This window comes from Phocoena phocoena, chromosome X, assembly GCF_963924675.1.
Source record: "Phocoena phocoena chromosome X, mPhoPho1.1, whole genome shotgun sequence".
NCBI classification, from domain to species: Eukaryota; Metazoa; Chordata; class Mammalia; order Artiodactyla; family Phocoenidae; genus Phocoena; species Phocoena phocoena.
In genome coordinates this window covers 80,642,058-80,669,191 of record NC_089240.1, presented here as the reverse complement: position 1 = coordinate 80,669,191, position 27,134 = coordinate 80,642,058, and the positions used below count along the sequence as shown (strand labels likewise).

At 36.1% G+C, this 27,134-nt stretch overlaps 1 protein-coding gene and 1 non-coding gene across 2 annotated transcripts in view; one reads left to right on the top strand and one right to left on the bottom strand.

Moving 5' to 3' along the window:
* DIAPH2 (diaphanous related formin 2) overlaps nucleotides 1-27,134 on the bottom strand; it is a 741,115-nt gene that overhangs the window by 665,229 nt on the left and 48,752 nt on the right. Inside the window, exons 2-3 of the mRNA XM_065900213.1 lie at nucleotides 15,042-15,074; nucleotides 12,303-12,479 (exon numbers count right to left, since the gene is read on the bottom strand). Of these exons, the coding sequence (XP_065756285.1) occupies nucleotides 12,303-12,479; nucleotides 15,042-15,074 (210 nt within the window). The remainder of the gene's footprint in view (nucleotides 1-12,302; nucleotides 12,480-15,041; nucleotides 15,075-27,134) is intronic.
* On the top strand, nucleotides 18,027-18,161 carry LOC136143143 (small nucleolar RNA SNORA70). The gene has a single exon (XR_010657844.1). It is a non-coding gene; the product is annotated as a small nucleolar RNA SNORA70 (small nucleolar RNA).

The window sequence follows — 27,134 nt, the reverse complement described above, 5'->3', positions numbered from 1 at the left end:
ATTCATTCATTCTCATTCTCTCTCTCTTTCTCCCTCTCACCCCCCAGTAAATCTTTAAACAGGTGACAGTACAATTTTTTAAACTTTCTCGTGTCCTAACATCATTTTCTATTTTCCTAACCCTCCCACTGTTTTCCTCACTTGTTTTATGAAAGGTAAATGTCAACCCTTTACGTTTTTACATCTTTTCCTCCTCTATAAGAAGTAATACTTTCTCCTTTCTATGCAGTTGCTAAAAATGTCTATATATTTTCTATAAAGTAACTGTTTCTGTTTCTGCAACATGCATTGATCCCAGTTTAAGGCTGGATTTTCCACTCGCTGTTTTTAAATTTGAACTTCACTTCACCATCTAATGCTTGCCCTCTTCCTTCTGCTTCTCAATAGTAATTATTCAAGTATTCTTTAACTTCTATCTCGAGGGGACCTGTACCCCTGAAGAGAATAAACTAATGATACCCTAGTACCTAAAAATATACCCTAGCATGAACAGCAATTATAGTTATCTTTGATTATTTTAAGATTATAAATTAATGGATTTTTACATTTATTTCTTTATTCTTTTCTAAAGAAACGTTTATATAAAGATATGCTCTATAGATAATTCCTCTACTAGAACTAGAAAGGATAGAACATTTCTTTTTAAAATTCCAATAAAAGCATCAGGAGTTTTCTACATAAGTAAATAAATGGCCAATTGTACCTGGTATTAATTAACTACCTCATGTCATCAAATGATCTAGTTAAGTTTACCTATATAGAATGTAGCAGCATAACATATAGAAGTTTACATGGAAAACAAAGTTAAAGGGGAAAAAAATTGTCCAAATACATTATCTCTACAAATGGTATGAAGCCAAAAGCCGGGGCAAGCAAGCATGAAATTAAGTGAATGTTACTGAGCGCTGCACAAAAAGTCTTCAGCTATTTCTACTTTCAGGGCCTATTGGAGGAAACTACAACTATGAACACCTACATATACCTCTTCACCATCAATAAGGTAAATTCAGAACATCTATTTAGCTATTAGGAAACCCAAATATTATTTTTACTCTCCCATAATCCTTAATCCTGAGCTCAACATGGAACCGGTGTCCAGAGTCCAAAGATTACTTAAAGGATCCACTGTGGTTTGTGAAATATTGATGTTTATTCAAAATACAAGAAAATAAGCTTCAATATTTAACATGAGAATAACACTGAAGCCCTCACTGGATCCGTAGGTCCAAATGGTACATGAGGTATCTCAAGGGAGGAGTGGGGTATTCACAATGCATATTTTTTCACTGTCAGTGTACTGCAACGTACTGCAGTTTACAAGTACCTGGTTAAGTGGACTTACAGACTATTTTACCAAGTTTTAACTAAGTCAACCCTCAAAACAACAACAACAAAATAGAAAAGTAGCTTTAAAAGATTCTTGCAAAGACAACAGATTGAGGATAATAATACCAATAATGCAAGTACAGAGGAACAAGAAAATACTAGACTGTTATATCTCCTACTCATAGGTCTGAGCCTTTCATCAGTCATGTCATATGATAAAAGTAATAAAAATATAAGGCTGATAAGAAGCTGGTTCCACAAGATTAAAAATTAGTAAGGTAACTATCTGAAATATGCATGTATATTAATTATCACTGATGACTCTCATTTTATGTGCATATTGCACCTTAAAAATATTAGCTAATGATAGTATAAAGCTACCTCAAACTTGCAGACCATTTAAAATCCAAACATCTAGACCATGAGGAAAGCTTTTTCGACTTTCTCAGCAATAATTAGAATCATGTGATACGCAATCCAGTACTTAGTGAAATTTTGTAAACTTAATGACACATGCTTAGAAGACTCTTTTGAATGTTTTCTTTCTTTAATAGCAAAAGACAAAAGGTCCCATGACACTGGGGGGAACACTTGGTAGAAGCAGCTGAAATAATACATGCAAAACAACATGGCAATAAACTAAAACACATTCCTTTGTCAGCAAATACTGTCAGAAGACACATAGAAATCATTGCTGAAAATTTGCTAAAACAAGTATTAGAAAAATTACTCAGTGTGGGAGGTTTATCATACAGCTGAATGAAAATACAGCTGTTTTTTCTTTTAAACAACTCAGCTTATATTATTTGCTAGATTGTTCCAATAATGAAATATAAAAACTACTTTTCTTTGAGTTGCTAATGGAACAATGTAACAGAGAAAACATATTGCCAAAATAAATGATTTATTTAATAAAAGGATGTTTTATGAAAAAACTGTAAGTGGGAAGCATTCCTGAGTAAGGAAGGTTAGCCCACATATAAAATTTAAACCATTGCAAGAAAGAAGTTGAAATCAAAATACACAGTGGTATGCAGAGTCAAGAATATAGGTGTTTTTTGTTGTTTTTTATAAAAGCAAGATATTTCAAATACGGTAAATACTTACAATATTTTAAAATGAGACAGGAAGTGAGCATGAAAACATGTATCTTACAGAGAGATTTCCAGCTATTTCATGACAAAGTATTTTAAAACTTCTGAAATTTCACATAACTTGGGCATTTTTCATTCACAAAAGGACAAGTAATCCCTTAAGAGTTAACAACTGGTGAGAAAGAAACTGCTTTTCAAATGAACTTCATTGAAAAAGCCACACACTGGCAGACCCAACTGCCAGGTGGGTCTCCTTCACCCTTGCATGACTCACCTCTTCTTTCTTCTTCCGGGTATTAGGTACAATGTCTGCAGCGGACATGAGTAGACAAACATTGGGGCGGGGGTCTACACATTAAGTATGTGGAAGGAAAAATGCAAAAAGCCCATGTCCCTGATGACATCTAGTGAAGCCCGTTTTTTAAAGCCCATTTTGAACCAATTTATTCACAAATATAAAAACGCAACACTTCAGATTAGTTCCAAGAACAACTGACCGTCATCAAGGGAGATGGAAATTTACTAGCCGTGGTTCAGCAGGAAACTTTTGCTTGATTCATGGATTGGACTGAGCAAAGTTAATACTATGATTTAATAAGTGTTGCTAATAATGTTCTCATTCCACTTGGACCTATGCATCGTTGTCAGATTTATGTTTCAACTATAACAGACATTAAACCAAATATCAAAATAAAATGGACTCGGAACTAAACCTTCTAATTAGTCTCTTTTTTAAAACAAGACATAAAAAATAATGACATACTGACATTGCTCTCACTAAAAAGTTATTAATCGCGACAGCAAAGGCTTTTGCACCATTAATAAATAAACTCATTTTAAATCATTTTAAAATCTTGTTCATTGCATGTTTTTCTCATTCTTTTCTATGTCTGCATTTTATACATAGTATTAGTATATACATATATGTGTATATTTTATAAATAAAACATATTGGTGTTACTTGCTCAAATATATATATATTTTTTTCTAACGGGATAGGAAATTAGAAAGTTTAGAGACTACTACACTAGTCCAGATGTTGACACTTTTACTATAAAGGGCCAGACATTAAATGTTTTAGGCTTTGCGGGTCACAGGGTCTTTGTCACAACTACCCAACTCTGCAGTTACAGGGTAAAAGGAGCTATCAACAATATGTAAACAAATGGCTGTGGCTGCATTCAACAAAACTGCATTTATGAACACTGAATTTCAGATTTTCATGTGCCCTGAAACAGTCTTCTTTTGATTTTCTGCAACCATTTAAAAATATAAAAGCTATTCTTACCTTGGGAGTCATACAAAATAAAAACCTAGAGGCAGGGATAGTGTCTTTGCCATCTTTATGCTCCCCTGCACCTAACAAAGTATCTGGCATTCAGTAGAGAGTTGTCAAATAAACTTCTCCATGATACAGAAATATGTCTTTGCTTTTCCTTTTTTTTTTCCCCACAATTACACCTTACGTTCTGCTATATCACCTCTACCCTTGACAGCAAGGATTTTCCTTGAGTTGCTCACTCTCGCGCTCTCGCCCTCTCTCTCTCTCTCTCTCTCTCTCTCTCTCCCTCCCTCCCTCCCTCCCTCCCTCCCTCCTCAGAACTTAGAACAGTACCTGGCATATAGAAGGCATTGGACCTTGATGAACTAAGTCATTCAAACTCTGAGAACACTTTAATGTCAAAAAAATAAAGACTGAAAATTCAGAAGTGACACTGGGTTTCGTAGTATATTCAGATCTTCTCTTTTTCCTCCCTGAGCCCCTGTGCTGGCTTAAGTACTCACAGTAGCCTATTCACAGCTGTCTTATTACCATGGAAATCCTGTGTTTACTTGCTTGCCTCCCTGACTAAATTCTGAGCTCTCTGGGGGCAAGGGAGGAACTGGATTTATCTGTGTACCTGCAGCATGTAGCATACGACCTGGCACACTGCACATATCAATACACGGTCGTGAAAATGCCTTCATGGCCAAAAACACTAGTGGAACTTTTCAAACAGAAAAAATACCTTAGGAAACATTTCTATGTACAAATCAAGAACAGAATCAGTGAATTGTGAAGTTTATCAGCTACAATCAGAGTAAATTTACAAACCTAGTTCCCTTAATTCCTCTTCCTGGGACTTCTATCCTACTACTCCCTTATTTGTGAACTTTTGGTGAGAATTATATTTCGGAAGGAAATTTAAAAGTGACCCAGATTTAGCTAACTTTGAGACCTGTTTACAGGGTAAGTTTTGCTCCTCCTTTATATGCTTTACTTGGGAATGTGTGTAAGAAAATAAAATGACTAGAAATGATGCTGGCGTTCTCTCAGTCCAATGATACAGAGTAAGGATATTGGAAATATAAATGTAAAAAATGGAAAGTAGGCTATCTAGATAATTTCTAAGGATCTAGCCATTCCTGAAAATTATTTCCATGCCTTATTATAGATTTTAAGACCTATGTTACCAATAACTTATTTTACAGTAACTTAACCTTTAATTAAAATTACTTATGCTGAGAGCACTAAAAGGTTCTCATCCAAGCTAACCAACTCCTAAAAGACTGCTGTTGGGTGAGAAAGAAACCCATGAGAGCAGTCAGGGGAAAACAAGGACAGCACCTGGGGTCCAAAGTCAAACAGGGTCTCAAAACTGATGAAAGGCAAAAGTGAGAGAACAAAATGAAAAGCTTTGGGATTATTTATGAGTTCTACCAGATGGAATATGGGACAGATAATTTAATATTTATTGCATATGACTGTACAATCATTAAATTATGCCCAAAATGCAAAATATATTAATGTAAATTGCTGAACAGAAACAAAGTATAAAACATCACATTTGCATGTGGAATCATATATTAAACATTGCCTTTAATAACGGAAGTTGAAATGAAGTGTGCCTAGAAATTAATCATAAATCAATAATCATCACTAGCCTCATCTTTTGTATACAATTAAACTATTTAATTACCTATATTAAAACACAGTCCTTATTGACATATCTGTAGGACTCTAATGTGACCAACATCAGCTGGACTTCCACTCAACAGATCCTGTACTAGGTAAAAGAAATTAAATTCCAACTTGAACTTCCAAGACATCTCTGTATGTTTATTTTTTTAAGCTTAAAATGGAAATCCCCTATCCCCTAAGCAAAAAAAAAAAAAAAAACAGTTTTAGAACAGTTGCATACAAAAGGGAAATAATATTCAAAAGGAAATGGACAGAGGGGGAAGGGTGAGCTGTGGCAAAGCAAGAGAGAGGCATGGACATATATACACTAACAAACATAAGGTAGATAGCTAGTGGGAAGCAGCCGCATAGCACAGGGATATCAGTTCGGTGCTTTGTGACCGCCTGGAGGGGTGGGATAGGGAGGGTGGGAGGGAGGAAGACGCAAGAGGGAAGAGATATGGGAACATATGTATATGTATAACTGATTCACTTTGTTATAAAGCAGAAACTAACACACCATTGTAAAGCAATTATACCCCAATAAAGAAGTTAAAAAAAAAAAAAAGGAAATGGACAGTGTCCAGACACATTTCTCTCCTTGCTCTGATTGCATTATTCAAAAATGAGCTATCGCTATTAAACATTTAATAGTCCTTAAGCAGTATTCTCAATGTACAAAGATCAGTTCAGTTATTCTCAGTAAGCTCAAAGGCTATGATACCTTAACATGTTGAATAGTTATTCAATTACAGCATTATTAATTTCCGTATATTTAAAGTGTAAGGGAGAAGATATTTCACCAGTCCTAATTAGAGACAATACAAAATGTCTCTGATTAACATGAAAAAGATGATAAATATGAACCTCATTCAAATTTGAATTGGGGATTAAAGGTGATATGTAATATTACAATAGTTCAGTCATCTTTTAAAATTACCCTCCCCAAAATGTGGAAGCAGTATTGTTGTCTTGGTCCTACTACCTTTACCCACTTGTGGAAGATTTGAAAACACGACTGGGCAGAAAAGGGGAACAGGAATCTTAAAGAGCAAGTATAGTTTATCCCATGCAGGTAAATATAAAAATCATATAAAAACGAGTGAGGGTATTTTTTTCCACTCCTGGAAGTTTTAATAAAAGAACCACTTTCTAATTTTCAATTAATAGGCAATGACCACACTCCAAGTACAAAATCCAGTTTTACAAACTACTGAACACATGCTGATAATAAATAGTGTGTGCTCCATGAAAAAAGCAGTCATCTAAAAGTTTCAAATTTAGAGCTTTACATCCATCAGCAATAGCCATGGATACCCTTACTCAGAAGATCTGTCTATACTTGTTTCCTTGAGCAGCCACAATATGAAAAGTGGCATATCAATGCGTAGAACAGATGTCATTGTCAATGGAACGTTAGTAATCTACTAACTCACTAGTAAAGTAAAACCTAACCATTCAGATCTTTCAGTTAACTGGACTCATTCCAGGATTTTACTTGGCTATAAAGTGTCAAGTGATGTTTAAAATGAGCTATTAGTAGTTAAATACAAGTTACAGTAATCAAATAAAAGAATTAACACTTTTTAAAAAATCTGTAGTAATTTCAGATTGAGCCCAACATTGCCCTATTATCTACATCTACAAACCTGTGCAGGGAGAACTTCTGTTGACAAATATGATCCTCAGACATAACAAGAGTTTCAATTATCAGAGTAATAGAGGATTTATTTGAATATTGCCTTTCATTACTTAAGCCTTTCACCAAAAGTTTCACCAAAATATATCAACCCCCAGAAATTCCAAATAATAAATTATATTAGCAATTTTAATGTAATATATTTCTTGTCAAGCGTCTCATACTCTGTTACTGTCTATAATGTGCTATTTTATGTAATTATTTTAAATGTTTCACTCCTCAAGGTATGCTATCCTAAAACACATACAAGGTGTTTAAGGCCCAATGGTCTAAACATTTGTAGTACTCTAAAGTGTAAAAAGTCTGAAAACAGGAATAGCACAATGAAGGATAAGAATCAAGAGAGACAAGATTGTCATAATAGCCATCAAGTAGGACAAGTACATCTATTACATTATTTGTACATGGAAGGACACCTACAAAGAATGAAATAAAAAAGGGAAATTTCATATCTGGAAATCTACTTCTGATGACTTAAGTGTCTTCTCCCAATCAACTTTGAAGATGGCATTTTAACAGTTTTCCAAAACTAAATTGTGGGCCTCTTTCTTTTCAATCGATGCTCTGGAAAAAGACAACCTTCTGTCATCAATAGGAAACAATCCATCCATCTCGCTTTACCTGCGAGGCAATGTATCTCAGAGTTGCCTTCTACTTCCACTTAGTATGTGTGCAAAGAAAGTGTATTAATTTTACATTTAGCTTAAATGAAATATTATTAAAGACAGAGATTACCAAAATGCCAATTTTTTAGATTTTTATGTACCTAAATTTAAGTTTGAGCTCAGCCCCGTATTAGCTAAGGCAAGTTACAGAACCAATTTCTTTAGCCTCTCTCTAAGCTTTAATTTCCTTATCTGAAAAATGGAGTATAACTATGTTGCCTTCTTTGCAGCACTGTCACAAAGATCAGCTGAAACAATACATGTAAACTGCTCAGTTACATGCTGGGCCCAAGGGTGCACAGTAAATGAAAGCTGTGAAAATTCATAAAATAAGTTGTTCACTTAACCTGATTACAGACAAACTGAAGATAATAAAGAAAATGCAAAATGTTCAATGTACAAGTAGACTTCTCTCAAAGAAGAGATACAACCCTTAAAAAGTTTTTTATTGATCTTTTGTTGTTACTTTTAAGTAAATCATAATTGTCTGATTTCCTTTTCCAACATTCCCATGGAAGGAAAAATTCTCATTAAGGAAAATGTGGCACCAAGTTGTACCTTTCTTTAAGTCACATTTATGAATCCACAAGCAAATCTTTTTAAAAACATAACATACTTAAAGAGGAAAGTGGTAATTTGTTGATGAAACATTAGAATTAAAATTCAAACCACAAAACGGAAATATTGTAAAAGGTTTGAAAACATAGTAAATGCTGTACACAAATTTTGAAAAAGTTTATAAGTGCCAGGAATCATTTTTGCTTACAGCTATCATCATGTAAAAGGCATATGTGTGTGTCACTGAAGCAAATGAAGAGCATAGTAGAGGAAGATATCGAAGAGGTAAAGTGGGGATCAGATCATACAGGGCCTTACAGGCTCTTATAAGGATACTGGCTTTTGTACCCTGAGGGAAACAAGAAGCCATAGTAGAGATTTGAGAACCCAAGTGACATGACATTGTTCACGTTTTAAAAGGGTAATGTTTCTGTGCTGAGAATATACTGCAGAGGGTCATGGTGGAAGCAGGGAGACCAATGAGGAACTGTGTTAATCCTAATAGTTCTACCACTATTGTAGCAGCCTAGGTGAGGCTTCAACCAGTATGGGACCAGTGAAGGCGGTAAGAAATGGTCAGCTCTTGTAAGTACCGTACTTTGAAGGAAGAGTGCATGGGTTTCCTAGTCAATTGAATGTGGAATGTGAGAAAGAGAGAGTAGACAAAGACAATTCCAAAGTTTTAGGCCTGAGTAACTGGACAGATGGATATACCATCAACTGAGAAGGGGGAGACACTGGGAGGAGCAGGTTTGGAGGGGAATATCAACAGTTTGGTTTTGGATATGTTACTTTTGAGAAGTCTACTGACCAATCAGAGAGAGATGTCAATTATGAAGTTTGATTATGAGAGTCTAGAGTTCAGACACGAGGACTAAGCTGTAGATAAATTTGAGAATTGTGAGAATAACAGTGAAATGTAAAGCCACAGTACTGGTTGCAATCACAAAAGAAGACAGTGTAGATAGAGAAGAGAACATGTCCAAGGATGGATCCCTGGGCCTCTCCAACATTTAAAGGTTGAGGACATGAAAAGGAATCCACAAAGAAGATTAAAAAGCAGCAGCCAAAGAGATAGGAGGAAAACCAAATAAAGGGGGAGCAGGGGGCAATTTATGACCAAATGCATCACCTGCTGCTGATAGGTCAGTTAAGATGAGAACTGAAAACTGAACATGGGACTCAGCAGCATAAAGATCTCTGGTGACACTGATAAGAGCCATTTTGATGGAATGGTGGGATGGACGCCTGGCTAGAGTGAGTTTAAGACAGAAAGTAAGACGAGAGAAATGAGAAGCAGTGAATATAAACAAAATTATTAGGAGGTGTCTTCCTTCAAAGGAGAGTAAAAATACAGTGGTAACAGGCAAGGGAGATAAAGTCATGAAAAAGTTGTAAAGTGAGATAGCACATTTGTATGCTGCTGGGAAGGGCAGAAGAGAGAGGAAAAAATGATTGGAGCAATGTCCTTGAGTAAGTAGATCTAAAGGAATGGAACCTTGTACACAAATGGAGGGACTGGAAGATGAAAACTTCATCTATGGTGGTGATAGGTAGCAAGACTGCAGATACTCAAACTTAGGTAGATGTGGTGGTGAGTGTCTGTGGAAGCTCTCTTCTGATCACTTCAGGTTACTCAGTAAATTACGCAGCAAGCTCATCAGCAGAGCATAAAGATGGGTAAGAGTTCTGAGGATTGAGCAGCAAAGTAAAGGTGTGAAATAGTCATCTAGAAGCACAGTGGAGGGAATGGAGTAGGGACATAGAAGATGATTGTGTGAAAACAGAAGGGCCTACTTGGGGCTTTGGAAAAGGAATCTGTTTCAGAATCATGAATAAAGCACCACTGGATTAGAACAGGCAAAACCTGGAGGACAGGAGGAAGACCAGATAGGAGGCTACTTTCGTAGCCCACGAGAAAAAGCCAGAGAGGGATACTGCCTAAAGCAGGGCAAGAGCATCTGGAGGACAACTGAGGAAACAGACATAAAAGTCATTGCAAAAGCAGAACCAATGGGATTTGGAAAGCAATTAGAAGTGACTGAGAAAATGAATGGCGTGGAAGAAGGCCCGTAAGTGTTGAGCTAAAGTGAACTGGAGGGTGGCAATGCCACGATAAACTAAAAGAACTATTTCACTACTGCAAAAATTAGTAACCGATTGGTTAGCTGATTAAAGGAGTAAGTATCATTTGAGTGAAGTTTGAGTAAAGAGAAGAAGAGTTTAAAATAAGATTTAAAAGTTTGATTAATGTCAAAGAATGTTTGTTTCTGTCGTTGTTGGTTTGGGGTGATTAAGATAAGACAACCAAGTTGCAAATTGAGGGGAAACTGAAGAAAGAACAGAGCTTTATTTGCTAAAGGAAGGAAATGCAACAAACATTTATAAAATTATTTTTATAGAAAGTTTTATGCCAGGCACTATTCTAGGAATATCATCTCCTCTAATCCTAAAAATAACCATATGAGGTAGACCCTCTTATACCTTTGTTACAGTTATGGAAAATAAAGTGTAGAGAGGATGTATCACCTTCACAGGGTAATGTGATTAATAGCAGAGGCAGAACTCAGCCTCAAGGCTGAATGACCCCAAAGTCCAAGCTCTTAACCACTACACAAACATGCCCTGTAAAATTAAGGGCCTGGAAAAGGTAATATAGGTTGTTTAGCTTCCGAGAAGAGTTTCAGAGCTAAAGATCTCAGAGGTGGAATCATTCCAAAGAGTGACACAGTCCAAGGTGTAGTCATGTCTATAATTAGCTAAATACATGGATGCAAAGGTCAGAGTTCAGGAAACCAAGGAACTAAGGGCAACAATGTGATGGCAAGGTTATCAATGTAATAGCTGAAATCACCAAAACGAATAGCAAGGGAAGGGTCAAAAGGATAGCCAGATGCTATCATCATCATGGCTGGTCAGCAGATAATAGACTTTACAAGAGAAAGGGTTGTTGAAAGATGGTTCAAAAAATTTGACATAGAAGGAGCAGCCGGAAAGAGGGTGTACCATAGGACTAGGAGGAAAGGCTGAAGAGAGTGGGAATGTCAGGACTTGTGACAAGGGAAAAGCTGGATGTCAGCTCTGGCTAGACAGAAGGAACATTAAAGGAAAAGTTTAAAGATAAAGGGAATTTGTATTCATTCAACAACTTTCAATTACTAGTGGGGTTGGGGGCGGGGTGGTAACAAGATGTTCCATAATGGGCAGAGTAGAAGGGTCTAGATTTCCAGTATTCTTAACCTCTTCTTTTGGTATGGGTAAGGAGACCTTTGAAACTCTTGTGGACCTTAACTCAAAATGAATAGAGATTCACAAAAAAAATTTTGCCATGATAAGTGGGACAGAATTAGAAATTAATGAATCATGAATCAGGATCTCCACTTCTCTGATCAAGGAAACCAATCCAAGATGGCCCGATGCCTCATCTCTCCCCTCTCTTGGTATAAACTGCTGAATAATCAAAGTATTATATTTATTATCTAATATAAGAAATAATCTAGATCACAAGCTATAAAATATAAGAAGTATGCTAGAAAATATAGATGGTATGACTGTTGATAATAGAACAAACTTGGAGGAATTCATTCTTCTGTCCCCTCTACTGTTTTGTTTTGTTTTGTTTTTTTACACTCTGTCCTCCCAACTCTATTTCATATACCTAACAAGATACCTTATGTTATTTTCAGAAAAGTGGACTTAGGCCTGTTTTGCTTTATAGAAACAGAAACACAAGTTAGGTAGTTAAAAAATTGATTCAGTGTGCCACAGACTACTGAATACTAGAGAACAAAAATAAGTAAGACAGCCCCCCCTTTTAGGAGCTCATAGTGGAAGAGACAGACATATTATAGCTCAGAAAGACAGATGCTTTCGAAAACAGTTCTGTTGTATCAACAAGTTTCTGGTCTCTCCTTTATGTGATATAAACACAGTCCATACAAACAGCCCTACTTAGAACCCAGTGCTACTCTGGGCACATGCATTTTAAAATTACAACAAAATCAGGGGGTCTAACTTACCATCATTTTTTCAAAGAGATCCAGTACTTCCTTTTCGGACAAATTCAAAGATCGTTCATCATATAATGGCTGAGCCGCTGGAAACTCACTCATCGCAACTTGAGAATCAATAGGATGTTGGATAAGAGGTTTTTCTTTTTTGACAGTAGATTTTCTAAAACTTGTAATTCGGTCACGCTGCAAACAGAAAAAAACAAGAAGCCCTAAGGAAGAGATCAAGAATCACGAACAAACATGAAGAACTGAAACATCAAAATAGCACTTAGGAATCATTATTGTCTTTTGACAAAATGTTATTTTAAGCAGCAAGCTCCAGTTAGAGATTGTACTATTTTGAAACCTTGAAGTAGCTCTGCAGCCGCAGAAATCTAGGGAGTGAAAAGTATTCCTCAAAAGTAAAACTTAGTCCCTTGTCATTTCTGTTCTGCACAGTAACTAGGTCAGAAAAGTCCGGCCTCAAAGTCGTGTAGTGGTTTGAGAGAGAACGTGTCTTTGGCGGCAACTTTCAAACTATGAGAAAAAAAAAAACAAAGAAAAGAAAAGAATATCCAATTCTAAGGGGGAAATTATAGTAATGTTTCTCTTCTTCAAAGCACCAAAATAATTGTGACAAGTATCTATGAATACTTTGGCAGTGTAGTAGTAGAATACAGTGGTTAAGAGCATGGACTCTGGAGCCAGACTACCTAGATTTGAATCTGCAATTTACTAGGTCAGTTACCCTGTGCAAATTACTTGGTCTCTCTATGACTGCTTCCTCATCTCTAAAATAGGGACAACAAGTTAATGTATGTAGGAGGAAGGAAGGAAGGAAGGAAGGAAGGAAGGAAGGGAGGGAAGGAGGAAGGGTAGACAGAGAAAGCAACAAAGAAACAGTTATTGTGAAATTTAAATAAGTTATATGTTTAGTGTACTTAGCTACTATTTATTACTATTGTTGTTGTTGTTACTATTACTATTATTATTATTACACACACCTTTTTCTTCCCTAAAACGTGGGACCAACAAGGAAGCACAACAAAATTAAAAACATTACCTTTTTGCTCTGGAAATATAACATAAACAGAAATATCTTATTCCTACAAATACTACTATGAAGAACTTGCTATTTTATGGACATTGACTTGGAACCATTGATTCCACGTACAATCTCTAATAATTAGCTTGCGATTTCACATAAAGTGAGTTAACGACTCCACTTGCATGTAAATAGGCCATTCTGTTTTAAACCACAGAACACTGGACATCAAAAATTAGTAATAACCATAAAACTGAATACAACTCAGTTTTATTCTGGTTTCTGTTAGGAAGCACATGCATGCATACTGTCAGCTCACGTTAAACAAGCAGATATGTTAGATATCAGGACAGTGCCTCATCACTGCCACATTACCAAGTCCTTATAAATCACTTCAACAGTATAAAAAGCATCACAGAAGTTCTTACCACAATTATGTCAACTTCTGTTGACCCCCATTAAAAGAACATCCTTTTTTTTGATTCAAAGAACAGTTTTTTTTTCTAAAAGGTGTACTTTGAAAGAAATATGAGCAGTTTTAAGCAGCTTATTTAGGATTCCAAAAATGATCTTAGTACATGGTTGCTTACAAAGAGATTATGTAAATCATAATATTTTAGAGCTGGGAAGAAACTTGAAAAATCATCTAGGCCGACTCTCTCACTTCACAGAAAAAGTGACTCACTAAATTCACGAGTCCCTGGTTCCTAGCCCAGTGTTCACATAAAGATTCATTTCTTCGAATCACCTTCTATATTTTCATATTTTCTTTTAAATTTGAATGTTTTTGAGGAAAATTAAGTTAGATTAGATATGTAATAACCAACTCAAACAACTCAAGAAAAAACATTAAGCAATCCCAAATAAGCTGAGTACATAACCAAGAGTCAAATTTCACTAAAAGATATGGTGGACACAAAAGCATTTAAATATGCAATCGACCATTAAATCAACATATCTCTGTTCCTTTCCCTTCATATCACTTAATATTTACTTTTGCAGTGCTGGCTTTTTCACTGAGTAGCATTATTTACATATATATTTGATCTTCCACTATGCTCTTCACTTTGATCTAGAAAATTGGCTTTTGCTTTCAGCTATATCTTGATAAGAAAATAAAGTTAAGCCACATACTTTCACTTCCTTAAATCATGAACGATATTCTACATTATTTGTAGACAGGTAATTTCACAAAGAAAAAATACTTAAAATACCACATTTTAAAAGCTTAGCTATAAAAGGGCACATTTAAATTTTAAGCCCATAACTTTTAATAAGTTTTACTACGATAGACTCAGATCAAAAATATTTGAGGATTTTAAATACCACATTTCTAACATAATGTACTTAACTTCCTTTCCATTTTAAATTAATTTCCTTTACTGTTAATATTAATGCTTAACATATTCAGAGTCAATTTACATGGCTATTGAGAAAGGAAACATTTGTGTTTTCCAGAGTTAGATTTATACTGATTTTTTTAAAGTAGCTAAGGTATATATCAGGATGGTAATATCAAAATTATTTTGAGAACACATACAATTGCTTATGTTTATATCAAAAAAAAGAAAAGCCACTCTATTGACAATTCTTCCATCTACTGTACTTTGTAAACATCTAGACTTTTTATATCTTTACATATATCAATGCTTTAATGTCCACCCACTTTAATAAAAAGGCAACATGCATAAGTAAGTAATAACATGCTAAGTCCACCTTACCACATCATCTGCCAAAGTTTTTATTTGAATGTTCTATTAAAACCAAAAAGGAAAAAAAAATACCTGTCAGATAAGAGAAATTCATAGATCAAACAAGAAAATAATTGAATGATTCTCATTTTTTATTTTATCAACTATAATTCTTCAAAGAGAATTAGAAACTTTAAATCTATAAACACATTCTTTACAAAAGAAAAAAACAACTTATTAAGGATTTAAAAATGAAGGTTTGGTGAAGGGGGTGTCTCTTCTTTTTTGAAGATGACTCCCAAGTTCCCAAAGTCAGATTTGGAACAGACATCACTACCACAGTGCTCAAACGTGAGAACAGATATAAAAAAGTCATAAGCCCATTCAAGATTTTTCAAAGTTTTAGAATGAATAATCATATTTTTGAGATACATAAAACTTTTAAAAACATGAACAACAGGAAAAATGTCACATTTAATAGTAATGACATATAATGAAACAGCTCAGTCTAGAACTCAGTTGCATCTGATAGATAATTTAACGAACACCTTTATAAATATTCTAGATAACATTGAACTTACTGATTCTGTTAATATATGCCCATTTCTCAAAAACTCCAACACTTTCTCTTTTTTTTGCATGTGGTTTTCTACTTCTAATGTTGAGAATCATTGGAAATGGTATACTCTACTTAATAAAATACAGTGGTTAACAAAAACTACCACATAGAGTACAAACAATACTGGAGTAATAAAGCAATATTAAAGTAAGCAAAGTAACAGCTAACAATTTAGTAATCTTCCAGGATTCAGAAGATACTTCAAGATCTTACAATAACATACAATCAGCACGAAAGCAGTTATTTTTATATTATAAATATGTTGAAATATGTTGCAGTGCTAGTTAAGAGATGTGATTAGGAAAGAACCATATTTTTTTAAATCACCTGTTGGGAACTGAAATTAACCCTTCTGCCACAACCTGTATATTTATTTCCTACAACAAAACAGAAGCTGAATGATGTACATCATGCATGCTCACATCCCTTTTAACTAAGAAAAATATGGTCGTATCACTGGTGGGGAGAATTCCATTAAGAGTTTTAAGTGAGAATTATTTCGTCACAGGATCTCATAAAACTGTCTTCAAATATCACCAACTAAATGCTGTTAAAGATCATCCTCCCCTCCAGCAGTTGGGACAAATATACTATTATATGTGTAGTTCTTTTTCTACTTTTAATATATCTATTCCCTCAGGGATCTACACTTCTACATCTTTGTACTATGTCTTCATCACATCCTGCTGACACAAACCCCAATCTTTACTGCCTAGAAAAAAGAAAAGAAGGGGGATTACTTATATCAGAACTGAAGCCTTTTTAAGAGAGATCAGTTCACCCTAGGACTATCTCTACCTGGTATTTTCTCTTTAATTTTCCCTGTGGGGTACAGAAAACTGCTCTATGCACAGTGACAAGCTTCATGATTTCCTGTCATGTAAAATCAGAGTGAGAAATGTCAAAGTCTCAAAAGTGCCTCAACTACCCTGCTACCATCCAGATATATACCTGTCCACCTGTGTTATTTATTAGACAGATTATACAGTTCTTCAAGCAACCCCTGCTTTTCTTTTCTTCCCATCCTTTGAGGTTATAAACTCAGGATTGGAAACATATAAATCTTCAAAGTGAATATGTAAATTCGGGGAAAATAAGATTTTAGTCAAATTCTCTAAGTTAAGGTACACATATGTCTCGAATGCCTTAAGTCTGTATCTCAATTGAATATATGTTGATAGTTTAATCATGGGGGACAGAAACAACGAAAAAGCATTGCTAGCAATAGTTCCACCTTGTCTTATGGGAAGAGACTTGAGTTTTCTCCTCTTCTCCCACCTCCACTCTCTTTTTTTTTGAAATTAACATATTTTTGTCCATACTAAATCCCACAGTATGGAGTTAGACACTATTAAATTGGATGAAATTTGAGATAATCTGGTCAAAACCTCTCAATTTACAAATGGTGAAACTGAAGCTTGAAGAGGCTAAGTGACTCGCCCACGGACCACAGATCTGGTTGTCACTAGATACTAACTCTTAGTCAACATATGGCCTCTTCAGGTGGTATAATTAGGCTGTAGGATATTAGGGTTGAACTACTGAATTGAAACAGTTCATGGTAACCTCAAATTCACAGATATGCCCCAAGCCCCATCAGTTTCATTTTCCTTTGGGTAACTGCCTTTTGCCATCATTACCAGGGGGTCAAGCATCATCCCGAAGAGCATTCCCCTGGCAACCAAAGTCCTTCCCTAACACGTCTTATGTGTCACCTGCTAAATTCATTTTGACCAATATACACTAATGTTCTTCCAGTGGCTGGTTATTTTTCATATACAAACTATATACAAATTTAGATTCTTTGGTCTTTCATAATTCTTCATTCCTAATTATATCTTACTATTGCCACAATTGTAAGAATCAGAGCTGTTCTCTCAGCTCTCTAGGTGGGTAATAGGAGGGAAAACAGAGTAGGAAAAAATGGGTATATAATTAATAACCCAGTGGAAACACTACATGAGCACCAAGGGTTGTCACAGAGGGTTAGGACAGACTTACAAAAATAGGGTCATGTTTATGGTAATGGTTACCATCCAATTTTAAGACTTCCATGTCACCTTGGTCTCCTCCCTCTCTTCAATCCCTACAGCCAAAACAGTTGTCAAGTTCCACGGTGATCTTTCTGCAGTTTCTTCTTCATTTCTGCACAAACCATCCCAGTTTAGAGTCTAATCACTGGCAGTAGCCTCCTAATAATTACCTCTGCCACCATTCTCTCCTCATTGCCAAAGTCATCTTCTTCAAGCAAAGATCTGGTTCAAGTCACCATCACATCACCTCTTCCCTAGATTTCTGTAAGAACCTCCTAACCTATCTCCCTTTTTCCACCTTTACCCTGCTATAGTTCATTCTGAACACATTGAGGAAGTGACAGTATTAAAACCCAAGTCAGTTTGCAGCCAATTAAACCAACTATGCTCTTTTCCCAGTGGGGGCCAGGTGTGCAATGGCTGCAAACAGCAGCCTCCTCAGTAGTGTATGCAGCCTGTTGCCTGTATGTGTTGCCCTAAGGGACCCTGGAGACAGCCCTTTCCAGTGGACATTCGTGACTGGCATGCTGCCCCCAATCTAGTCTCCAGACAGGTATACGCGGTGCTTTTGGAAAGCCCCAGGGCACAGTGGCCAGGGTCCACATTGGCCACGTCATAATGTCCATCCGCACCAAGCTGCAGAGCGAGGAGCACGTGTTTGAGGCCCTGTGCAGAGCCAAGTTCAAGTTCCCTGGCTGCCAGAAGATCCACATCTCCAAGAAGTGGGGATTTACTAAGTTTAATGCAGGTGAATTTGAAAACATGGCGGCAGATAAGCGGCTCCTGCCGGATGGCTGTGGGGTCAAATACATCCCTAATCATGGCCCCCTGGACACATGGCGGGCCCTGCACTCATGAGAGCCTTGAGGCTGTCCCCTCTTTACTCACGTGCACCAATAAATCCTACTTTCCTGTCAAAAAAATAAACAAAGAAAAGAAAAAGCTAAAGAAATCTGAATAAACCATGGACTTTAGTCAGAAAAAAAAAAATACCAAGTCAGATCATGTCACTCCTCTGCTCAAAACTTTTCAATGGCACCCTATTTTCACTCCCAGTGAAAGTCAAAATCGTTACAATAACCTGCAAGGCCCTATGGAGCTGCATACTCTTCATATCCCTCTGACCTCATCTCCTACTACAGTTCATTTCATTCACTCAGCTCTAGTCACAGCAACCACCTCACTGTCCCCATAAGGCAATAAGCCACATACACTGTCTCTTCCCTCTGCCTGGAATGCTCTTTTCTGTTATCCATATGCTTTCCTCCATCACTCCTCCCCCTTTCAAGTTCTTGCTCAGGGAGACATACTCTGTCCATCCTATTTAAATGGAAACACCCACCTCCTCCACACTCTCCTGACCTGCTTTAGCATGCTCTGCTTTCCTTTTTTCAATAAAACTTATGACATTCTCACATAGTCTATAATTTATTTCTGTCTGTTTCTCCCACTAAAAATGTGAGCTCCATAAGAACCAAGGTTTTCATCTGTTTGTTTCAGGGATATACCCCTAATGCCTAGATCAGTGTTTGGCACACAGAACTCAATAAAAAATTATAAATGACTATTACTTGCCCATCTGTATTCAATGGCTCCTGATGACCTACAGAATAAAGACTAATACCCTTAATATGGCATTCAAAGCCCTATATTATTCAGCCCTAGGCTACCTTCTACGTCTTCCCTCAATGATCTGTGCGCTATGGAAAAATGGAAATCCTTTTCCCACCGCATGCCTCATTATGTCCTGTTTGTGCACCCACTCTTCCCTCTACTGGAATGTCAATCTGGCTAGGTACCTTTCTATTTCTAGAGCTTCCCTTGAGTTTAAAGTTTGGTTATTAATAAACCAAATGTGGACCCATGGTCAAAAATGGAGGAGAACTATGCTTTGTTTAGTGTCTTCTTAAAGACTATTTTTTCCTAAAAGGCATCTTTAAGAATGATAGAGCACCTTAAGACAAAGAGGAAATTATATTCATGTAAAAAATTATCCAAATTACTTGTAATAGAGAACCATAAAGAAAAACACTCTGCTTATGATTTCTTGATTTACAAGTTTCATTCAACTACAGACTGGATATCCTATATAACTATGCACATTTGACTGATATGGATATTTTTCTCATAGATTTCCCTCATGTAAAACTCTGCTGTCATAAATATCTTCTTGAGACCATTACTTAGAACTCTACAACTATTCAGAAAAGAGAGACAAATGTGGTCTATTGAAAAGAAAAATCTTTAAGGACATTTGAAGAGTTTGAGTTTAGGAGGGGGCCATTTTTGGCCACTGCACATTAAAAATACATTGAAATTATTGTATAAATTACACTTAAATTATCTGCAATAGAAAATAAATTATTTCTGCTGCACAACTGTCTTTATTATACACTAGTCAAAAAAAGAGAAAGTTACAAAAGGAGAACAATAACAAAAACACCACCAACATGAAAAAAGTTCAGAGAGCTGTAAAGAGCTATCTCTTTGACAAGATTCAATCGCAGTCATTTTTATGTGAAATGACCTGTAAAACATTTTTAAATGGTTGTATTAAGATACAGTCTCATTTATAATGATGTTCTACAGGGACAAGCTCTCAAATTTTATCTGAATGTAATTTATATAGGTGCATGCACCTCTCTCTCTCACACCACTGGCAAGCAGACATTATGGATTTTACTCCTGTGTAAAAACTATAGAGCTACTATGGAGTTAAAACAACAACAAAAAATGACCAAAAAAATGTTTATCAGAGTCACACCCCTGAATTAAAAGCACTGATTAAAGTCATTTTAGTAAGTTTTTATTGCAAATCTAAATCTATAATGGTCATTAGGATGAGGGCATATTACACCAATAAGTATAGTGACCATATATTTTCATTAAAATCAACTCTAGAAAAGCAATACGCTTGTGAATAGTCAAGCAATTAGAGTTTATTAAACTTCATTTATGAACAGTTATATTAAATATAACTTACTACAGTACTCTATGAGTACTGCATAATTATAAAAGTTTCACTCCAGAGTCTCAACCCCTTAAGAATAAGAGAAATGGATGATTTACTTACAAACTCTAATGCTAAAGTTCTGATTGAAATGCAGGAGCCATTATTGCAAGAAAATTAAGTTTTAATTTTCTCAATCAGGCAGAAATTAACAAAAACAGCAAGATGTAAAGATTCGACTCTCTTATGGCTAATGTTACATGGTAATACAATGTTTTATAAACATCTTGAAATTACTCCAGTACCACAGAAATTGGACAACTGAATTGCATACAATTCAAAAGTCTCACCACCAACTCAAAAACTTGGCCACACTTCTTCAACTTTGACTATTTTCTTCTCTTTTAGAGAAAGTAACTTGGCCATCACAATAAAGATGAAGGGTCAATTATTTACCCAGCTTAAATTTCTTAATCTCTAAGTAGGGCAAGGCAATATAATATAGAAAAGCATGTTCAATTCAATTGAACAAATATTTGAGCATCTACTATGCACCTGTTCAGTGCTGGGCACTAGGAATACAACCATAAACAAGATAAGCATGTACCTTACGGAAGCTGTAGTCTAGTCAAAGATCAAATGAATGAAAGAACAATCACAACAGAGGAATTCTGAGAGCACTGTTCGGGTGGTACTCTATCATAACCTCCATATACTTTCCAAGTAAGAAGGGCCTTCAAGAAAGGTCATCCATCTCAACCAATGATCCAGGGTTTGAAATCTCTAGATGACATCCCTGTCCAATACTGATTCAGATCAGCAGCAGTCACAGAAGGAAGTAATTATTCTTCAAAGTGCTGCCTTTCAACTTTTCAGATCCTGGATTCACCCTGAACTTTACAAATCAGTAAGACCAATCAAGACAATTCAAGGCTATTTAACCATCTGGCAACCAAGCTGAACATTCTGTTCAGCTATTCAAATCCCTTTACTATGAAGATTGTTTTAGTTGAGTACCTCTCCGTTGTGTTTCACAAACAAAGGTATATATAATCTGATTTTTAGAACTGAGATCAACGTAGATAGAGGTTTGATTCTAAGAAGACAGGAGGAAAAGAAAAATTGGCTTTCAAAACCATTGAACTATTACTGCTTGTATTTAAAATTACTCTAAAACATTTTTTCATCTCCTTTCTAACAGTAAGGGGCATTTTCAGACACCCACATGTCCTCTTAGGCACTGCATTCTTCCATCACCATTAGCACTTCCGAATAGATGATAGATCAGCTGGCAGTGTGCGAGGCACTGGGATTTAAAGAGACATGGCCCTGACCTCAAAGGGCAAAAGCCTAGTAGTTGAGAAGATGAAGTTACAGGCATTAAGCTCCAATTCTCCACCTTACTTTGCTACTGTGAGCATCTCAAACTGTCCATTTCATCATTTTAATAGAGCAATACTTTTCTATACTTTTCTATTTTTGTAACCAAAAGGACACCATCTCAGAAGCACTGTCAAATCAAAAGCCTCAAATTTGAACCCACCTGAGCTCTTGGCTACTACAAATCATAATTCTTTCTACCATTTTTACAACAAGAAAAAAATTCCTTTTCGGATTTGCTTCTCAAGATACTCTTTCAATATAAAGAACAAAATGTGTATCTACCAGAAATCAAATATGACATCACAGTATAGGGCTTCAGTTTTCTTCATGAAGCAAAAGACCATGTTAGTTCACTGGGTAAGTTTCAGAAATCTGTCACAACAAGTTTTTCTCAAGCTTAAATTAACTGTCTTGCCACAAACTTCAATATTTAACTGCCAAGAGGGGTGCCTATGATATGGAAATCCAGCAGTCTCTTCTGTGTAACAAGAATGTTCAGCTTGGGCTTCCCTGGTGGCGCAGTGGTTGAGAGTCTGCCTGCCGATGCAGGGGACACGGGTTCGTGCCCCAGTCTGGGAAGATCCCACATGCCGCGGAATGGCTGGGCCCGTTAGCCATGGCCGCTGAGCCTGCACGTCTGGAGCCTGTGCTCCGCAACAGGAGAGGCCACAGAGTGAGAGGCCCACGTACCACAGGAAAAAAAAAAGAATGTTCAGCTTAAGGACTAGGGGTGAAGCGCTCAAGAAACATACGTTTTAGAAAACAAATTTATGGTTACCAAAGGGGAAAGGTACGGGGTGGGGGAGATAAATTAGGAGTTTGGGGTTAACAAATACAAACTACTATACATAAAATAGATAAGCAACAAGGACCTACTGTACAGCAGAGGGAACTATATTCACTATCTTGTAATAATCTATGCAGGAAAAGAATCTGGAAATGAATACATATATGTATGTATGTATAACTGAATCAGCACAACATTGTAAAGCAACTATACTCCAATAAAAAGTAATTAAAAGGAGAGGAAAAAAAACTGAATCACTTTGCTGTACACCAGAAACTAATGCAACACTGTAAATCAACTATACCTCAATCAAAAGAAATTAATAGAGAAATAAAAATAAAATTTTTAAAGAAATGTATGTTTGCCACTTAGGTCTTAAAAAACGTTCATGCTAATGAATTAGAGGAAGTCACTTAGTACCTGAATTAATCAGAAACAATTGCATGAATAATCCAGGTTTTTCAAGTAGTAACTTCTTCTGTAGGTACTAAACCATTTCAAACGGGAAAACTGTTGGGATGTGAAAGTTCTTTATAACTCTATGAATAAAAAGCAACAGAAATGAAAAGAAAGCCAGCTTTGCCCAGCAATTGTACATAATAGATACTCTTAGATCAATGAGTTAGTCAAGTGGGGCTCAATATTTAATAAATAAATTTTTACCTTCTCTGTTTTAAAAAAAAGACAGATGTCTCCACCAAACATTAATGTTTCAGAACCCATCATAGGCTCAGCACTTTGTGGCAAAGAGAAGTTTAAGACGCGATTCTGCCCTTAAGGCATTAACAATCTAACCAGGGAATGAAAACTAACCACAGAGGAGATTCTGAGGTATATTCCTGCTCTTCCTCCCTGGGCACTATCACATGTCCTGTCTTACTATTTTCATAGCAGAACCACTACCTGAAATTATCTGTTCACTTACCTATTTACTTACTTATGTTCTAGCTTCTAGAAAACCAGTTCCCTAATAGCAGAGCCCTTAATTTTCCCGTCTTAATCACTTTTGGATCTCTAACATTTAGAGCAGTAGCTGGCACATCATACCTGCTCAAATATTTGGTGAATAAATTAAGTACAAGAGGAATTCAGAGAAGAAATAAATATAGCTTCATTAAGAAACTATAAAGAATTGTGCCCTAATTGCTGGGTAGGATTTGAATAGCCAGAAAGAGAGGAAGAAAAGGAAGTGAGACAGGGAGCAGTGTTAACATTTTACTTTAGGGAAGCAGCCTTAGGAAACAAAGGGTTCAAGTTAGAGGGTATTAAATTTCGAACATGTAGGGTGGTGGGGCTGAAAAATGTCGCCTGCCATATCAGTAAACAAAGGATGTTGCAGCCATCAAGCCCTCAGCCACTGCAGTCACCCCTAACTGTGCACCCTGACGGGATTCAGGATGGAGAAAAGCAGGTACTGGCCCTAGATTGTTAAGGTGCATATCGAAGGAATGATTTCAACGAGCCCACACTCTTGCATCTTCCCATACCTAGAGGAGCGCTAAATTCATTAACCTGAGATATCAGGTTTTCTTTAATTCACAGTAATCTTTTGATGTTCTGACTACCTGTTTTTGTTGCAAAAACTCCTATGTATCCTGGCTCCTCCCTTACCTCTTTGGAGCACTCCCTCAGAGCGATCTGAGAGGTTGTCTTCCGGGCTTAAGTCCTTAGAAACTCTGCCCAATAGAACATAATTCTCAACTTTTAGGTTGTACATTTTTTTCAGTTGACAGTGGGGACAGATTAGAGACAATCTTGAAAACCACAAGGCGTAGTCTAGACTATGTCTGACAACCATCGAGGGTCCTTATGAGTTCCTGATTCAGAGACAGACATGGAGAAGGTGGAATTTTAGAAAGATGACTTCGGGTGGTACAGGTCCACAATCTCTTATCTGAAACCCTTGAAGCCAGATGTGTTTTGGAATTCAGAATGCTTCACATTTTAGAAAGGAATACGGTATGTGTGCCATATATTACAAAACACACCCAGTGCGATCTGGGCTGGCACCCTAAATCAAATGCATTCAAGGTTAGCAGGGAAACATGAATACTCCACAAGACAGGATAAGTAAAGATTATATACAGCCTCAAGCCAGGCTGGGTTTCGGGGCCAAATGATAAAATTCTGTTTTCAGAACTTTCAGATTTTAGCATTTCCGAGAAGGGTTGTAGGCTGTAATATTCAGGATAGACTGAGGAAGGAATCAAAGGCTAAAAAGGCAGTTTGCAGAGATCAGCAAGTTGGATCTATTCTACCTAAATACTAGCCACCATTTACTGAGCATTTATTATATGTCGGGCACTATGCTAAGAGCTTTACATGCATTGCCTCATTTAAATACTCACAGCAATCCTATGATATAGGAATTTATTGTCCTATTTGGCAGATCAGGGAATCAAGGTTTGCAGGCATTAAGTTACTTGCCTAAATGCACAAAGATAATTAATTACTCAGTTGGAATTAGCATTTAGGTCTGAGTAGAACCCAAGCTCTAAAACCTCTATCTATATTCTGAAATCTGTCTTCATCTTATATAACACATATATGATGAAGTGTCTTCATCATATATAACAATACTGGTTAGAGTACAAGTTCTCTTTCAATCTTGGCCTTTCCATGTAGACTTTGCTCTGCTTCAGGCACTCACCCCTCACCCACTCCTTCATCTGCCCATCTCCTACTCACCCTTTCTGGTCTCAGTTGAGCTGAAGTTGGTCTTGTTATCATCTCCCATGGTTCCTGACTTCTTTTACCTCAATTATCAAATTATAATTCCCTATCAATGCCAGTCTTCTGGCTATACTGTAAACTCAGTGTAGTAAGGACTAGGTCTCTCTTGGTCCCCACTGTGTCCTCAGTTTTTTGCACTGTTTCTAGCACAGAGCTGCACTCAAACCTGTCATGATTTACTGAATTGGAGATGCAAACAGAGAAGAGAGATAGAGAGAGATCCAGTTGTGAGGTGATAAGAGCTTAGACTATGATAGTAGCAATAGGAATAGAGAGAAGGCAGTTACTATATATAATTTTGTTTAAAATTATGCATGTTTTTGAGGCAACTATACCCAGACATATGATTGCTGCTTGTATTAAATGGAGTAATTTAATATCTGTTGTTGTGATTACTATCTTTATAACACCTAAATGGCTATGATTATCACTCTGGAGATATTTCACCTCATTTATCTACTTCAAGTACCTTTTATAAATAACCACATCATTTAGTTTTCTGACGTAGCTGCAAAATTAATCTGACAAAACAAAATAATTCACTCCTCTATAAAGATTCAAGAGTATGAATTGCCTAAAGCTGAAAATTATACCTGAGTTGTGAATAAGGTGTTATTACAACATACTTTTTGTACATTGTAATAATACATATAATAACATATCTTAACATGACATCATCATAATAACAACATAATAATAACATACATATCTTTAGGAAAAGATAACTAAAGTCAGCCAATGATCTAATTTCACAATTAGTACTTTTAATTAATATTCTTGAATTTGCAAACAATTCCCAAGTCAGGAACAGGTTGTGGTCTAAAAGTTCAATTGTGTGGCAGTTGTTTAGCTCCTGGAACACCGGTTTCCAAAGGTGCAACTAGTAAAACTGGCTTCCAAAGTGAAAGTGGACAACCTTCTCCCCACAGAAAACAAAACAGTTTATTTGGACTCATACAGGAAGGATGTTTAAAATAACTAATTATAACAAATATTGAACACTTAAAAACTTAAGCAAAACATAATTATATGATAGACAAAAATGATTTAAAATTTCAGAAAACTTCAAAAGGATCTTTCAAAGAATTTAGGATTAGCAAAAAATTATCAAATTTGGTAACCTTCAATTTTTTCCCCATTGGCTTAAGATTCTATGCTGATTACTGATAACTCCCTTTAAAACTTCTGTCCTATAGCATTCCTTAAATGGTTTTTTACTTAGTTTCCATCTAGATGAGGAATTCCATCTTAAGATAGTGACAGAAATTCTGTCAAAATAACACATTGCAGAGAAATTTCATTTATGTCACGGTTTTACAAATAGTATCATAACAAACTAACAGGTAGTTTTAAATTCTTGACTGTTTTTGTGATTTTAGGCAAAGCATCAATTGTATTAATGTTTATTCTGATAAACCTCAAATTTCTTCCACTCTAACAGTGTTTTTCACAATGGACTCTTCACGTTTTGAATTAACTGAGGTGGAGTTAGGAACTACAACTATTAAACAACAAGGTCCCACTGTATAGCACAAGGAACTATATTCAATACCCTGTGATAAACCATAATGGAAAAGAATATGTATGTATGTATGTATGTATGTACCTATATAGTAAG